At 38.4% G+C, this 18,802-nt stretch overlaps 1 protein-coding gene across 21 annotated transcripts in view; it reads right to left on the bottom strand.

Annotated features, from left to right (window-relative positions):
* SRPK2 (SRSF protein kinase 2) overlaps nt 1-18,802 on the bottom strand; it is a 129,215-nt gene that overhangs the window by 66,071 nt on the left and 44,342 nt on the right. For 6 of the 21 annotated variants that reach the window (XM_020797295.3, XM_073000679.2, XM_073000680.2 and 3 more), the window contains one exon: nt 14,628-14,691. The exons of 6 other annotated variants lie outside the window; for them this stretch is intronic. In XM_020797295.3, coding sequence (XP_020652954.2) covers nt 14,628-14,665 — 38 coding nt within the window. In that variant the 5' untranslated portion in view covers nt 14,666-14,691. Of the gene's footprint in view, nt 1-14,048; nt 14,542-14,627; nt 14,922-16,196; nt 16,255-18,802 lie in introns of those variants that run through there. 9 more of the 21 variants (XM_073000684.2, XM_073000675.2, XM_078394341.1 and 6 more) reach the window with 5 other exon arrangements.

An 18,802-nucleotide genomic window follows, 5' to 3' on the forward strand; every position in this document is an offset into this window, starting at 1 on the left:
CGCCGATCGCGGCGGCGGGCACCCCCAGGGAGGTCTGAAAGGGCTTTCCCCCCCGACATTGGAAGAAGCCCTTTGAGACCTCAGGAGGAAAAAAGGCAGGGGGGAATGGCGGGAAATTTGGATTTCCAGCCCTTTCCCCCTGCCTTCCTGCCTTCGGAGGTCTCTAAGGGCTTCCTCCGATGTTGGGGGGGAAAGCCCTTGGAGAATCGCTCTGTTCACAAAAATTGGCATCGACTTGCGAACTGAGCCTTGACCTCCAAAAGCAAAAAGGGTGGGAAATTTGAATTTCCCGCCCTTTCCTCCTGCCTTTTTTTGTTTGTAGCAAAAATTTCCCGCCCTTTCCTCCTGCCTTTTTTTGTTCGTACCCCATTCACAAGTCAATGCCAATTTTTGCGAACGGAGCCGTTCATAAATTGAAAAGTTCGTATGTTGAAATGTTCGTAAGTCGAGGTCCCACTGTAATGCCTCTACCTATGAACAGCACCTCGACATATGAACGGAAAAATAGCAGATACGGATTAAATGGTTTTCAATGCATTCCTAAGGAAAAGTTTGCCTTGCCTTACGAACTTTTTGACGTACAAACTTAATTCCAATACAGATTAAGTTTGTAAATCGAGGTGCCACTGTATGAGTCAAAGATTTTCCTCACATCAAACAGCAGCACACTCTGTCATTTAACATATAAGAAGTTGTTTAAGGATTTTGCTTCATGCAAAATAAAGGCTTTAATATCAAAACACTTGAGACTTCTTGGTTCTTCTGGGATACCATGTAGCCATAAATGTGCTAAGAAAATAGTACTGTACTGGTTTTGCTCTTCTTGTTATTTAGATCTATCACACAATATAAAGTTCTGTTCATTATGCCTTTGGAATATTTAACTCTTAAGTGTAAGTATTGTCAGTATTGTCAGTATTGTCAGTATGTATGTATGTATGTATGTATGTATGTACAGTGGTGCCTCGCATACCGAGCGCACCGTATAACGACGAATTCGCATAGCGATCCCTTCTCCGGGATCGCTAATGCGGAGGCATAGCGTCCGTCCATATGGAGAAAACTCGCTTACCGAAGAGTGCCAGGAAGGAGCCGCCGCCGCCGCAAGAGTGATGCGGGGCGGTGCTGGCCGGGAAGAGGAAGGCAGGCTGCAAGGCAGGCAGGCAGGCGAAGGGAGGGAAGCCGCGCGTTCGCGCGTCCTCTTCCTCCTCGTCCTTCTCCTGCCGCCCCCAGGGACGAAAGCAGGCTGCAAGGCAGGCAGGCGAAGGGAGGGAAGCCGCGCGTTCGCGCGTCCTCCCCCCCACTTTCCCTCTTCCTCCTCGTCCTTCTCCTGCCGCCCCCAGGGACGAAGGCAGGCTGCAAGGCAGGCAGGCGAAGGGAGGGACGCCGTGCGTTCACGCGTCCTCTTCCTCCTCTCTTCCTCCTCGTCCTTCTCCTGCCGTCCCCAGGGACGAAAGCAGGCTGCAAGGCAGGCAGGCGAAGGGAGGGAAGCCGCGCGTTCGCACGTCCTCCCCCCCCCACTTTCCCTCTTCTCCTCCTCTTGCTGCCGACTCCCCAAACCTCCCACAGAGTCAGGCGATCAGCTGTTTGGCGGTTCTAAAATGGCTGCCTGATGCCCGAAATGTTCGCATGCAGCGTTTTCGCGCCCTCCCCTCGCTTACCGAGGGCGCGAAAATGGCTGCTGCTATGGAGGAAACCTCGCTGAACGGTAAGTTTAGGGCCAATTGGAACGCATTAAACGATGTTTAATGCGTTCCAATGGGCTTTTACATTCCGTTTAGCGATGATTTCACATAGCGAGGATTAATCTGGAACGGATTAACCTCGCTATGCGGGGCACCACTGTATGTATGTATGTATGTATGTATGTATGTATGTATGTATGTATGTATGTATGTATGTATGTATCTATCTATCTATCTATCTATCTATCTATCTATCTATCTATCTATCTATCTACCTACCTACCTACCTACCTACCTACCTACCTACCTATACACAGATTCATACAGGCATCACATATGTATGTACAAAAATACAAGAAAGCCAATCTCTGTGGCCAGCATCTTCAGAGGACTGGAGTAGGAACTCAGAGCATGGACTGAGTTCCTACTCCAGTCCTTTGAAGATGCCGGCCACAGAGACTGGCGAAACGTCAGGAAGAACAACCTTCAGAACATGGCCAAAGAGCCCGAAAAACCCACAACAACCATAGGACCTGTTTTAGTTGTAACTTATTATGCCAAGTAATGATTAGAACAATGTACAAGTGATGCCTCGCAAGACAAATGCCTCACGCAACGAAAAACTCGTAAAACCAAAGCGTTTTGCGATTTTTTGGTGACTCACAAAACGAATTTTTCTATGGCCATTCTTCACAAGATGAATTTTTTTGTTTTAAATCGCACAACCGTTAGTACCGCACTTCACAAGATGAAACTTTCACAATACGACACGACATGCAGAACAAATTAATTTCATCTTGTGAGGCATCACTGTATTCATAATTTCCTGGGAGAATTCACATTCTTAAAAGCACATTATAAATAATCATAATAAATCATCATCTATAGTTAAGATGTGGGGCCTTCATAAGTTAATTTTAAATATTCCCTAATGTTCAACATTTTACTGCTACACAAGTGGGTTGGGGAACATCTCTTTTCCCTCTCCTGAAATTTGCCCACAAGAAAGTTTAATCTTATATCATGTATCCTATTATCCCCTTCGAGGATAATTTAAATGGGCTGCAGCTAAAAAAGGCAAATCCCCACCTCTGGCTTTCTGCTCTTATCCTTGTTTTGACAATTTACAACTTCAACTCACCATGAACTGTTAGAAACATTCTGTAGATCTTTAACATCATTGAGCACAGACTGTTGATGGTTCATTTGGGGGATCTGAATTTCCCTCCCTTCTAATTCCTAATCTAATGCATTCCATCATAACCAAGACGCACAAGACCCTTATTTATGGATGTCCGTTATGTTTCCAAAAACTAGATGCAGTACAACCCTAGCTAGATATAAGAATGACACAAACGTAGATCAATGTCATCCTTTACTAACAGCAGCCTTTTGATTTATGCTTTTCTCTACAGCCAGTATTTTTTACTTTTAAGACAAACTCCTCAGGCCCACCAGCAGCCTATACAGATAGAATAGTTTCAGCTATTTAGGACTGTGGCGTTTACCCCTTAGTTACTCCTGGTTATCTTCCTACCACAGAGCACATGAAGGAAAACCAAACTCCTCTTCACACACTGCCACCAGTTGATCACTAAATCAACATACAGTACTTTTCTAAAGAAAGAGGAAGGTCCATGCATCACTGTCTTTTAAATAAAACAGATTTATTGATTACAGATGTTTTGGTGATTATTCATACATATCTTCTTCAGGTTTCTAAATCATCAATAACACTCTTCTATTTGATCTTACAGTTACTGTAAACTCTTCTGGCTAATCACACCCCAGATCTCCCAAATATCTCTCTATCTCTCTTGACTCCACACTCTCTCTCTGACGCTACTCTCTTCTCTCACTCTGACTCTGACTGACTCTTCTCTCCACTCAGACTCCGCCTTTTTTATCTCTCTCTTGGCTCCGCCTCTCAACATTAGCCTACAACATGAATAATGCATGACTATTTAACATAACAAAGGTGAATGCCAGAAGGGCCATTCCACAACATAGTTCCAACTTCCAAATATTCAATATTTGTTTGATAACAACACTCACTCCTGAATGAAAGCCATTCAAAATGGCAATCTTGCACCACCAATCAATATTTGTTCAAGAGGTTCTCTTATTTTGGTTTCAACCAATCACACAGATGTCCTTCTTTGCATGTTTTTTGGAATGCACAATCTATACTCATCTCTACAGTAAGTTTAGCGCATTCAAACAATCCGTTTTATACGTCAAGCAACAGCCATGATTTATAATAAAAGTAGCATCTGTGATAGGAAGAAAGATGAGACCAAATAATTCTAAATACTTTACGGAAGAGGTTGACTCAACCTTCCATACTTTCGAGATTGGTAAATCTCGTAGGGGTGGGGCAAACTGTACTCTGCATAATTAAATTGCAAACTGCCCAGATTTAATTTAATTTAATTTAAAGCTGCCCATCTTCCCCATTCAGGTTTTGAGGCTCCCTAGGGATCCCTTTTGGCCAGAGGAAGACTTTTGGAGTATCGGGATGGGGGAGAGCTTTAATATCTGAAAAATGCTGTTGGATCACTAGTGGTGGTCCGTATTAGAGATGGGGTATTCGCATTCGAATATCCCTCAACCAGTGTAGATAACGAGGTTCCGGCCCCCTGGGGCCAGACCAACCACTCACGATTCTGCTGCTGCCACAAGCTCCATGGAGCCTTCCTGTTTCTCTGTTGCTCATGGTGGATTAGCCAGTCCTGGCAGAAGGCAGGATGAGAAGCCTCTCTGCCAGGTCACAGAGTGGCTAATCCATCGTGAGCAACGGAGAGATACGAAGGCTCCATGGAGCTCACAGCAGTGACGGAACTGTCAATGGTCGATCTGGCCCCAGGAGGCCAGACATTCATTATCTGCACCTGTGGGGGATATTCTGGGGATGTGGTAGCGCTGCGGTCTAAACTACAGAAGGCTGTGCTGCAGGGTCAGAAGACCAAGCAGTCGTAAGATAGAATCCACGCGACGGAGTGAGCTCCCGTTGCTTGTCCCAGCTCCCGCCAACCTAGTGGTTCGAAAGCATGCAAATGCAAGTAGTTAAATAGGGACCACTTTGGTGGGAAGGTAACAGCGTTCCGTGTCTAAGTCGCACTGGCCATGTGACCACGGAAGATTGTCTCCGGACAAAACGCTGGCTCTATGGCTTGGAAACGGGGATGAGCACCGCCCCCTAGAGTCGAACACGACTGGACAAAAATTGTCAAAGGGAACCTTTACTAGGGGGGATATTCATATTCGTACATGAATACAAATACCCCTGCCTCTAATCCCTACCCTATCAGTGGCAATCTGGTAGCAATCAGGGTAGATAAAAATCAATGATCTTTAAAATCAGTTTATTTAAATCATTAAGAAATCAAAATTTTAAAATCCACCCTTGTGGTGATTTTCAAATATTAAAGGCTCCCCCATCCCTAGACTCCCCAAACCTTCACAGGGTCAAACGGGCTCCCTAGGGAGCCTCAGAACCAGAGGAAGAGATAGGAAGCTTTAAATTAAATTAAATCAAATTAAATTTAACATCATTGCCATTTAAGCCCATGTAGTTAGACCAAAAGGATTCTAGCCAATGACAGGTTTCAGCACAAACATCTGTTTGAATGTCTGAATTTTGATTCTAGCTATCATTATTCATTCCAAAAAAACTTCACCGAGGTTTTAACAATAGTCATACATGAAAATGTTAAGCAGAAAGTCAGACAAGTAGAAAAAGAAATCATTAATTTGATGATTTCAAAACTAATAGGGGGAAATGGGAAAATGTGTATCGAAAGTAAACACAGATAATATTGCAAAACAGAAAAAGGAAACACTATTTTTAAAAACTCCACTAGAAAAAAACAGTGGTTGTGAACAGCAAGAGAACAAGAAAACCGTTTGGCCAAGATGAACATATCATCTACAGTAGTAAAATTCTGAGGATAAGCCATGGAAGTGCGAAGCAAACAGAGCCAAATACAGAAAGACATTTATGCAATACAACTTAGAAAAGAAAAATGTTTACCAAAAACGTATCTTGCTCTCCTAGTTCACCCATGTATCAACTACAGATGTAGCTTGGGATCTTGGCAATACAGTATATCCTTTTCAGTGCCCACATTATCCAACAAAGCAAGATACTACTTAGTTTTCAAAGCTGCCTGCCCAGCTTTAGAATCTGCTCATGAAAATTACAATACCAGAATCTCTGGTTGTAATTTGCATTCTATCAAAGCCATATACAGCTCTCTCTCCATAATACTGTACAGCTCTCCAATACTGCCTGCAACTAAATTATGTCTACAGCTACTGGGTTAAAAGTGATTAGACACATTGAGGCAAAAGACAGTCTAATGGAGAAGGAACATGGAAGATTGTACTTGACTCAGCTATGAGGTAACCTTATGGAATTACAGATGCATCCTCACCCAGCAGTTCTTAGTATATGTCAGGGCACACATAACCACAGACATGGGAATTCCTATATGCAAAGAAAGTTCTGTATAAGAAACATTGGGCTAATCACTTTAATGTTGGAGAATCTTCTGTACATATACCCCAATGTTCATGTGGTACATGTACAGAAAGCTGCAAGTTCATAGGAGAGCTTCATTCTCAAGGTGTCAATGAGAAGGAAAATAGAAGGTACAGTACATGGACACCTGAATCATTAAATTCAGAAGCAACTTATTACAGTATACCTATTCCACCAAAAAGCAATATTCAATGGTTGTTGCGGGTTTTTTCGGGCTCTTTTCAATGATTTGGAAAAGTTCAATTATTAACAATTAAAAATAGAGTCTAAACCATTGAAATACAAGTCTTAAGACAATAAATAACCTGAATATAAGTAAAAAAATTCTCTTCTCAAATTTCTTTCTTTATATGTATCAGTGTGTCATGCAATTTAAAATTACAGATGCATATGAAATACAGGTAAAATTTAAAACAAAATAAAATTTTAAAATAGGCTAATTTTTTTACTAGAAACAGACTATTTCTATAGCATTATCTCAGCCATTTGCTAGATGGTGTGTTTTTTTTGTGAGATATTATCTCTTGCCTTACTGTGACAGTTCCTTTCAGTCTATAAGATACTACAGTGGTGCCTCGTTTAACGACGATAATCCGTTCCAGGAAAATTGCCGTTAAGTGAAAACATCGTAAAGCGAAATTAAAAAAAACCCATTGAAACGCATTGAAACCCATTCAATGCGTTCCAATGGGGTAAAAACTCACTGTCCAGCGAAGATCCTCCATGCGGCGGCCATTTTCGCTGCCTGTATAGCGAGGAATCCGTCCCTAAACACAGTGGGGAGCCATTTTAATTACCCGGCAGCCATTTTGAAACCGCCGATCAGCTGTTAGAAAAACGTCATTTTGCGAAGAATCAGTTCCCTAAGCAGGGAACCGATCATCGCAAAGCGAAATTCCCCCATTTAGACCATTGTTTTGCAATCGCAATTGCGATCGCAAAAAGATCGTCGTTAAGTGGATTCATCATTATGCGGGGCAATCGTAAAGCGAGGCACCACAGTATGTCTTACTCATGTGCTTCCCCCCAAGTGTTTGCCTTGTTTCCTTCTGGCATTCTGAATCAATTATCAGTTTTGAAGCAAAACATGTAAATGTCCTGTGATCCATTATAATGTGTAGGTCATCAGGCTTGACTTAACTGTGAAAGCTATAGTTTCAAATCTTGTCTCAAGCAACTGAACTTCAGCAGGTGGCTTTGCTCCAGCTGTCTCTTAACCTAACTTACGTGACAGGCAAAAATTGCATTTATAAAGTGGTTTTTGTGCATTTAAAAATTCCACAGATTAATGATAACAAAATGTTCTATATTTTGCAATAAGGTGTTTTCATTTTACAAACACACACAAGGGTGCCAAATAGCATAGCCTCACCAATTTCACCAATCAGTTCTAATTAGCCAATCAGCTCTAACTTGTACTATCATTACGATACAAAGAAGATGGATTCAATTTTGAAAAAAATTAATATTAAACTGGAAACATGTAGTTTACTCCTACTTTTCCAACTCTAGATGCATTACACACGAAATATTAACAGCTGATTTAGCAAACAGTAGCTATGACTAAGAGAACCTAGCTACTCATCAAAAGATGTCCTCAATGTTGGAAAAAAATGTTTGAATACTTCATTTTTGTTTTCCAAAATACTTATAAAATGCTGAACTAAACTGGAGGAAACCAAATGGAGAATCGATGCAACTCCTTGATGAAAAAGAGGATCAGCTAGGACAATTGCACAATACTTACATTCTTACACTTTTTCATCTTGTTAAACAATAATCTGGCCATCAAAGCATTCTTTCCAGGCCCAGGGTCTTCATATGTTGTTTCCTTTCTACCTATTCTGTCTCCCATTTCCACTCCTCCAGCTGCACTTGGTTAGTCCCCTCCACAGCAAATGCTAAGAGTCATCATACAGAATTCTTCTCAGTGATGCTTGAACACCCTGAGAGGGAATGTCTATACAAATACTGATGTTGCTGCCCCATGCTAAGTTAGGCTGATTAAAAACAGCAGGGGTGGTAGCAATAATATAGACATATACAGCAGATGCAGCAAGAGAAGGAGGACTGGGTAGAATGAGCAGGAGATGGGAGCCAGACAACAGCAAAGCTGAATGCTTCTTATGGTGTTGTCCAGAAGAAGCCCCTACTCACCCTAGAAGAGCAGACCGCCATATAACTGCAATTATTCCCTTCCAACAAAGGATGGAAGATGCAGCCCTATGACAGGTGTAATCTTCAGGGAATTATAACCATCAAGTTATTTACACAGATAAGAATACAGGAAAACTATGTCTCTCCTTACTATTCCCTTTGGATGAAGGAGTAACCACAATGCTTTGACAAATGGCTGTTGAAGAATGTGTGATATTTTAGATACATGCATGAACGCCAACTGCTAAAGTTTGGCTCAGAGTTTATCTTACAAAAAAAATTATTTGCAAGGAATATTTACTACCAAATTTCAATAGCAATGTAAGGGAAAAATCATAACTAGAGATGGGCATGAATAAGAAAAATTGTGATTCGATTTGATTTGTGATTCATCAAGGTTGATGAATCATGAATTTACATTTTTTTAATGAACTGTTTTGTCAATTTGGTTTTTTTTATTTAAAATGCTATAAAACACACACCCCAAGCACCTAGACTAGAGACACTGAATTTGCAGGTAAGCTTCTCCTGACTCACCTCTACAAGACCTGCATGTTTGGTAAAGTGTGGGTTTCAGATGTCCATACACCCACAAAGAGCCCCTCCCAAGAAATTTCCCCCCCCCCAGGCACCTAGAGACACAAAAACCAGTGAGAAGCTTCTGCTGACTCTCCTCTACAAACCATCCAAGTTATACATCCGCAAAGTGTCCCCCCAGAAAATGCTCTTTAGCAGCTGGCTTGGGGAAATTCAATCTTCACCAAACTTGGATTGTAGTTGAGAGTCAGTAGAAGCTTCTTTGTGACTTTGGTGTCTCTAGGTGCCTAGGGGCAACTTTCTTGGGGGTGGGCTTTTTGTGGGTGTATAACTTGAACATCTGAAACCCAATATTCACCAGACTGTGAGGGATTGTAGAAGATAGTCCGAGGACGCTTTCTTATAATTTTTGTGTCTCTAGGTGCCTGGGGGGCACTTTATAGCCAAATGAATCCATGAAATCAAGAATCACTAAAAATTCATTGATTTGTGTTCATATTTGTACAAATATGAATAAATGAATTAGCAATTTTTGAACAAATTTGATGATTCATTGTTTAATTCGTGCCCATCTCTAATCATAAAAGAAACACTATGAACACTCCATTTATCATAAACAGTGCTCCTCATTTGTTCACTAAAAATACACATCCTTTACAGTCACCTTTATAAAATGGGAAAAAGGCAAAGGAGTTCTACATTCTTCAAGTGATTTTAAACCTTATTTAAAGCGACATTTTCTTTTATGGAATTAGGATATAAACATTCATGAAAGTAAAACAAATAAATGAATCAACAGAAATGAACAAGCAATTCATATCCATTTTTGGAGGAAAAAACAGTACAACTGAAGGAAACAAAATTATCCTGCATATCCTGCATGCAATCCCTCTTCAAATACCTAGCAAATTTGAGATAGTGTGGAACCCCACATGAATGTTCAAATAGGAAATTAGTAATTTATGTGGGGTTCCACATTATCTCAGATTTGTTTAATTAGGATGCAACTCATATATAGTGAAGGTGGATTCTCCATTCCTGGTCTAGACTATATCATCAAGCCTACTTACTAACTACTGGAACTGTGTTTCTCATTTAAATTATCCATCCAGGGTACTTTTGGAATCCTCTTGTCTAGTATCTCTTTCTAAATGGTCAGCTCTGGGGATTATATATGTTGAAATAAACTCCAATCCCCCACCCAACAGCTTCAGTTGCAAGAGAGACGTGGCATATATTATCATTACAGATGCTATTTGATCCATTCTCACTTTCTAAATTTTAAAATTATCTAATACTTAATATTAATATTATTCCAAACTCAGATTTGGAAGTGGGAAATAAGTTTTTTTTAATGGAAGTTTAGGACAGATGAAACGATTTTTATCTTAGATCAACTAAGTGGACATGACGGGTTTTTTTTCCATTTTCCATTTTGAAGGCTGATTACAACTTGTCACTTTCAGTTGAGTGCTTTGGTCTCTCCTAAATTTTTGGAAATGTTTATTAAATCAGTCTAGGAAAAGAAGCCCACATTATTTGTCCCTAAATATTTGTTGGCAGTTAATAAATATGGCACAGAAGTTCTTAAGAGATTAATGGAATGGGGAAATGGCTCGCTCTATATTGCCTAATAAATCAACAGAAAATGACATTAACTAGTATACCCAATGTACCTATGGATCTTAAACTATGACTTATACAGTAAAAAAAAAGTTTAAGGTATATTGGACACACAATGTCTTTTTAGGAAAAGTTTGAAGAAATCATCCAAATGGTGTTGATCGTGTCCTGCTATAAGCTTTTTGGGGGACAAGTTAACACTTGAATTAATTTTGAATTCAACAACTCTTTCATCTTTGTTGATGCTTATGTACTTTTAACTCATGTACCTGCTTCCTGAAGATTAATCATCAGCTAGTGCAAATGAACTCTCTGTGCCCTTACTGTTGCTAAAAGATTTATATTACGGCACTGGAAAGATACCATCCTCAGTAGCACAAAGGATAGAGGATTTTAAACACTGTTGATATGTGAATGTATGGCTTACAGACAACAACTATATATGGATATATTTTTAAATATTCGGAAGCATTTTATCAAAGCTTATGTATAGATATTTTTCCTTCTCTCTTCTTTTGAAAATAACAATGCAATATTTCTAGTTTTATTATTTTACCTTCTCAGCAATTGTGTCCTTTTCTTAAATGTTATCAATAAAAAAACTGGGATTAAAAATGTACGGTATGTCAAACACTAAGTTACAAGCACATAAAAATATGTTTAGTTTAATGTGGGAAAGGCTAAGGGGACTTTAGGAAGAAATGTGTCATGATCAGTACACAAAATCATGAGAAGATATCCAGTAAACAGTAAGGACTGGTTTTGAACAAGCATCTTTTTGCTGCTCATATGTGCAGCAATGGGGGAGTTTGGAAATTTTGCATAACAGAAATTCTACCATCATGCCTTTCTATGGTTTTGTTATTCTATTAGAAAAAGATTAAATTGCATTTTTTTCATAAAATCAATTACTAACATGTTAATAAACACAGTCAAATACCATTTTCATGCAGTTTTTAAAAATGTTAATACAGTATCTGCATTCGTTTTTCATCGTTTAGTCATGTCCGACTCTTCGTGACCCCATGGACCAGAGCACGCCAGGCCCTCCTATCTTCCACTGCCTCCCGGAGTTATGTCAAATTCATGTTGGTTGCTTCGATGACACTGTCCAACCATCTCATCCTCTGTCGTCCCCTATCTGCATTAGCTTTCAGTATTTCTTTCTTTTTCTCCAATGTAAACAATTTAGGAAAGCTGCATACTACTGAGGATACATATCTTACAACATTGCAAGAAAAATAATTTTTAATTAAAAATTCAAATCTGTTCAAATATAACAACAAAGCTATGTTGTGTGCTTTACTTATAAACTAACTAGCATACTGATGTTAATTTAAACATTCCTGATTAACTCCCTCAGCTTTTTGAGATACTTATGCAGCCTATAATATTAATGTGTTATACTTTTTTAGTGCTTTGCAAGAAAACAAACCTCTCAATTGGATCTCAACTAATTTAGGATAACAGAAACAGTTCCTGAAAATCCATGTAACTGAATGAACAAGCCTAAGTATAGTATGGTGATTAACACACGGATAATTGCACACACAGAACTGAATGCAAAACTGCAATGGCATGTACAGAGGAAGCTTTCCCCCCTCCCCACAACCAGCTCTGCAGGGGGTTCCCTGTTTTCTGCAGCTGATCTTGAGGATGCAGAGTCTGCACTGGGTGTGTGTCAGTTGCCTCCCTCCAAATTCTACTGGATTCACGTTCAACCAACACAAGTTCATTTTTGGCTCCTACCCACTACCCACACACATGAAGGCATGGTGAATATGAACAAATTGGTATTATGAATTGTCTGGGGTCATGCTCGGAAATGTGAACAAGTCCAAAGTGCCTGGGCCAAAGATGTTCTGCACATGCATAGGCCTCCCCATTTGTGTGCCTGCACAGAGACCCAGAAGTCTTCTTGAGGTTTTCAGTTTGTGCAGTAGCACTTTAAATCATCACACCTTAATATGAACTTGCAAGTTTTTCATTGTTTACATTCACCTTGCACTAACTCCAACTTCAGGTTTCCAATGTAGTAGCCAAAAGGAAAATATTGGCATACTTTCCCCAGATAATTTATAAATGTTATGAAGAATCAAATACAGGATTACTTACTATAGTGAGCAGCATACTTTACTGTATATTTATAACATACACAACCCAGACTTATCAAAACGTCAGTCTCGATTGACAATCACTTTAAATCAGGAAATTACAAACAAGATGTTCCTTTTCTGCTCCCCAATTTTTATATGCCATTATATAATGACATCAAAACATAAACTATCTCTGCAATACCTGTATCTTGCATTTCCAACATATGTCTGTTTTTCAAATGTATCCTTACACTCCATATAAATGCATATATAGTCTTCCACCCTTCTCATTCAAGGACATTTTTCACAGTCCACCAGAAAAATATAACTTCCTTCTTCCTTCTCTAATCATGGGTATTTAAGCATTAAGAAGGCAGATTAATTCTAATCAACTGCCAATTTTGAGCCTAGAGTTAAAATACATTTCTGAGCAGCGTGAGCCATTAGCTCTCTCATAATATACATATTTAGCAAAGAACAATGCTAAAATTGGCATCACCCCAGTATTTGTGCCTTCCTTAAGAGAAAACCTAAAATCACAGTTGGCATTCTTTCCCTTGCTATTTTCATCTCCAGCCTCTTCCCTCACGTCATCACCACCACCATTTTATTGGCATATCATTTATAGCTCATATAGAACCAGGTTAGCGATGGAAAAACTGAACACAATCAGCATTTTAATTCTGAGCTTATGCTTCTGTGGCAAAACAATAAGCATGTTCTTTGGATTTCTTAGATTCTGGAACTGTACTCTTTAAAACAGATACACACACTGTGTTTCCTTTATTGGTGTACCCCACCCCACACACCATTTTATGCATTTTCATTGCTATGATATTTTGTCCTAAAAATCTAACATGAAGTCTGTCTTTTCTGAATTTTAGTAAATGCTTTTCCTTTTTTCACTCATAAATCTAGTAAAGCTACTCCTATTTTAAAAATACACATATATCACCCAGTAGAGATCCCGTTTTAATTATGTGTCGTATGTCCTCCTGATCAGTTAAGATACATCGAGTACACTGTAACTGTGTTCTCTCTTGTACATTTTGATGATCATTCAACATAAAAGTACCATTTGGATTTACTAAATTAATTATGCCATCATCTTCAATAAAGGCAATGGCTGCCAAAGGTAGAATTACATATAATTTATGATAATACCTGCATTTTTAAAAAAGAGTTCTATTTTTACATATTAAATATATTTTATTTACTATACACATGTGGCAAAAATGATTTTAAAGCATGAAATGGTTGGACAGATTTGTTAGCTGTACTGCCTACCGAGAAAGCCAAAATATTACATAAATATATAACATTAAAGCTGTAATGTATGAATATTAGAAACTGATTGACAGATAAAATGATTGCTCTAAAAACACTTCTGAGTCATTTTGTCCTTACCTGCAGGTATGAACCATTACTGCATGCAGTGACTGCTCCATTTCCTAGCACAGACTTGAAGCAGCATCACATCTCTCTCACAGAATGTGACTAATTCATAGGTTTGCAATTCCTAAGCTATTAGCAAAGGACACTCCCTTTCAACACAACATAAAGCTTTTAACCGATTCTAATTTTTGCTAGAATAAATTCAAAAATAATGGCAATTTTTAAGTAATACCATTGAGAAATCCATACAAAACATCTTTCAAACTGAATTTTAAAAATCAAGATGCTTTTCACTAGTGGAAAACACACACACACAATGCAGTAACAGTATAAATATACATATGTACTAGAATACTGTATTATAAATTTGCATGCTATGCAGATTAGACTTCATTTTCTTAAAAAATGAAAAGAAACAATAAGCCCTTACATATGTCACAAAGCTCAACCAGAAACACAGATTCAATTACTACATTACGACAGCAAGCATGCAATAAATCAACATAATCAGCAAACAAGAAAAAAATACCCTGTGCTGCAGTCTTAGCAATATTACACCATTAATTGTTCATGCAGGAGGTGTAGCTGTACCTTTCTGAAGAGGACGACTTCTCAGAGTTAACTGACATCAGCAGCTCAATCTTCTGCTTGATTTCTGGAAAAATCAGAAAATATTCACAACCAAAGACTGCCTGCCCTTGTTTTTCGATGCCTTATTAAATAGAGATTTTTTTCACTAATCCCCTTTGTTCCAAATTAAGCCACAAAATTCACTGTACTTCTGCAGAGGCAGATTCAATGGTGCTATAAAAGAAAAAGCTCCAGAGGCATTGGGCCTTGCTAAACTATGCACATGACTGTTTATGAAAGCAGGAAGTACCATTTGTTTCACATAGAGGGGTGTTTCCTCTGTTGAGGTTGAACTGATATTTGCCAGATGATTCTTAAAACAGACTGCGTGCAGAGGCACATTCCAGATACTAAGAACAAAATACTTTAAAAATGGTTTATGGACTTGCACAGACAAACAGTAAGAAATGTGTTTTTAACAAGATGGTCTTTCAAGAGATTCCAGAAAATGGTTTTCACATCATTTTGTCACAGAAGAGATGGTCAGAAATTAATATATACTGTAGATTGAAAACCATAAGCAGTGTTAAATACCTGTATTGCTAAATTAATACCACACAGGACATCATAATATGAAAGCTGAAAAAGATTTTCCCCACCTTAAGTTTTCCACTCATAATGCTCTCAACTAACAAATAGCAACACCCACTATAATATGTCAGACATATTATATTTGCTTAAGCTGAAACACCAACTATAAAGGAGATGCTAAGAGACAGATAATGTTTATTATTTTTTCTATGAAGGGGTAGGTGGATGGGCTGTCATACCATCTGTGACTTATATGTCACAAAATCATATAATAAATCAAAACAAATTTCTCTTGGGGAGTAAAATCCTAAATATTTAAAAAAATGCTTTTCAGCTTCTACAAGGGGTAACTCTTTTAAGTCTGTTTCTATAAAAGCAACAAAGAAACCTTAAACTATGGCAGCATCTTAAAGATTAATAAATATACTTTTACAGGAGTAATATTAAATGTACAAAGTACTGACAGTGATAATTGCATTCATAATGCTGCATAAAGCAACTGCAACTGTCAGTACTCCCAGCATTTAACATTCCTCAGACTTCACTGTCAACAATCCTATTTCCAACCTAGAGTACTGTCTATACACCAGAAATTCTAGATAACACACTGTGACATTGAAGAAACAGGCTATACAGCTCTAATGCTTATACTGTACTGTTAGAGGACCCTGCCAATTTTCATCTGTTTTTTATCAGTTTTATAGCAACTCCTTGAAAATTATGGCTGTAAATATGTACTTAATATTTATAAAGCACCTCTTTCCCACAAAACAAATGTAATCATTCAAAAACATCTCAGAAAGGATGAGACTTACACATAGAGTAACAACATTAATTTCAACAATAATGCAAATGCTATGTCTACAAAAGGAGAATGAGACCACAAGTCTAAATGCCAAATGAAACAGTACATTAAATATTGGAAAATCACTTTTAATTTTTAAAACAGGAGCCAAGGGTGGGTGGGGGCAGTGATCAGGATTGCAAAGAACAAGCTACCACTCTTCTGTGCTGTGGTCCTGACATCCATCCATAGAAAGCAGCTGGCATAAGAGGGAATGTGACCAACCAGCATAATTGTTACACTGCTAGATATGAGCTTTGGCATATACTGTATATTCATAAGACCCTGACCTGGAGCACAGGAGGAAAAGGTTAGTCTTTCTTCCTAAGGCGCAACAATCCAATGATGTTTCACATTGCTCTTGGTCTCACAGTAAAGTTTAAAGAAGCAGCGTTTCTCCATCAGCATCGGTCAGACCTCATTCTGAGTTCTAAACTCGGTTCCAAGTTCTACAATAAGGATGCTGATAAATCAGAAAATATTCACATGCTTGCTGTTATGTGTCATCAAGTTAGAACTGCCTAATAAGTTTTAAAGGCCTATTAGGATTGTTAAGTGAGATATTTAAAGAGTGTTTTTACTAGAGGGGATTTGTCAAGTCAGTAAGTTTCACTGATTCAAATGGGTCTACTTTGGTTGCAACTTCCTACACCAAAGTAAGCCACAACCAGAGTAGGCCCATTTGAAACAATGGAACTTGACTCACCAACTTCCCACTGATTCAACGGCATACTCTTACTATGCAACATGATTTCAGTCATTATGTTTAAAAATCTAATAATTCTAAATTGCCCATTTATTAATCATAAGATAGTATTTCTTTACAGTAAAAAAATGCTAGAAAAAATATATAGCTAGAGGTCTCAAGTAGACATCAGGAAAGTGAATGTTGTGTTAACATTTATTTAATTCTTTACTGTATTTATACTCCACATAATAGCTATGAGGAAATTAGCAATGTATGGATTAATCATTCCTTCAACTCTACCAAAAAACACCAAAATGAACTGGATGAGATAAAAGAATGGACCTTCTAATTAGCAAGCCTACCTTGGTGGGTGCAAGGAGTTTTATCTTTGGCCTTGAAATAAAGGGGAATACAGTATTAGGATTGTGGTGAGAATATTGGGATTGTGGTGAGAGGTTAGGTCTGCTTGAATTTACATAGTATGTAAACTGGCCACAGCTGGCTTGTAACTAGCATATCTGACCTGTTATTCTTGCAGAAGTTACCAATTAGCTAGATGAGAGAGGCTGCCATCTGATTGGTTAAAAGAGCTGAGCCATCCAGTAAGGGATCATGGGATATAAGACTAGCCAGAACAATGGGTCAGCTAAACATCAAGCAACAGCTTTATGCAGCATGTTTACTTGCTTTGATATGTAATCCAAGCCTGTTATTTATTATATTGAACCCAGTGTGTGTGCTACAATCATGCTATTTTGTAAGTACAGAACTTGATAGCTAGCTTATTTTCTATGGGTTTGATTCTTAACTGTCTTAAGTCTCTGAATGCTTTATATTTTAACTTCATCATAGAACTGATTTGAATCATGATTTTAGAGTCTTTGAGTTTGGTTTTAAATTTGTACAGTATGTTCTTTTGAAATTTATGCAATGAAAATGATAAAATTTTGGTTGTTTTCATTTAGACAACTTAAGGGGTTGGTGGTACTAAAGAACAGTGCCTTGTACTTAAATTTTTTTAAATACTTTATGAACCTTATGTTTTCTACCTTGCAAGGTTGGTTTGCACTCCAATGCAACAACCTGAAAGTTATGTTCTCCCTGAAGCCCCAAAGGAGCAAGCAGCTCAAAGGTGTTGGGAGAAAGGGCTCGCAGCAAGCTTTCCTAATCACTAGTACACTGAACTGGCCACTGACCTTGCAAGCCCCCACAAGTAAAGGTACTGTGCCTGAATAGTTAGTGGATCCTCTGTGGCGATGTGTAATCCTTTACAATAGCACAGAAGCTTCATAATTAAAAAATTAAAAATATAGCACACAATATGTTGCTAATTTGAAAATGGAAGGTGAAGTAGAGTCCTTCCCTCTATATGACTGTTGCCCTTTTAACTGTTGTGTACCAGCTGTGGTTCTGAAACTTAAAGAAAAAAATCCCACCACCAAACTATCTGCAATGCATCAGCTTTAGGGCAAAAACATTAACTGAGCACCATTTCTACTGCTCCTCTTTACTCTGCTTTCAGACTCCGGAACACATACAGATTCTGAGACGACCCATTAAGCGTGCTACTCTGCACTTACATTACAAATCTGGCTTTGAGCCAACAGTTGGCTCAACACAGGATTACAGAATACAAACAAGCCCCAAAGATATACATTAGAGATGTACAAAATAAGCAGTGGACAATTCACGAATGACCAGAGAAACATTTTTATTTTTATGTTTGCCAAGAAAAAGAGAAACCTAGAAGGCAAGCTGATACCTGCAGAAACAAACAAGCAGGGACAGGCAAGACCACCATATTCTGAGCATCGTAGTCCTGATAAGTATTTAAAAATTCCACCAAAAGGAAAAGAATGCTTCAGCATGTAGAACTTCTATTTTGAAAAAAGAGACTAATTATTAGTCTAACCTGCAGTTGGGGAGATAGTCATTCATGCAGTCTATCTGAAGCCCCTGCTAGGATTATCAATTTCAAGGTCAAATCACTGCACAATTTTCAGTTTCCCAACTGAAATTGGGGTGAGGGGATTGTAACCACAAAGTTTCCCAGCCCTAAGTTTTGCAGAACAT

Source organism: Pogona vitticeps, chromosome 5 (genome assembly GCF_051106095.1).
Source record: "Pogona vitticeps strain Pit_001003342236 chromosome 5, PviZW2.1, whole genome shotgun sequence".
NCBI lineage: Eukaryota > Metazoa > Chordata > Lepidosauria > Squamata > Agamidae > Pogona > Pogona vitticeps.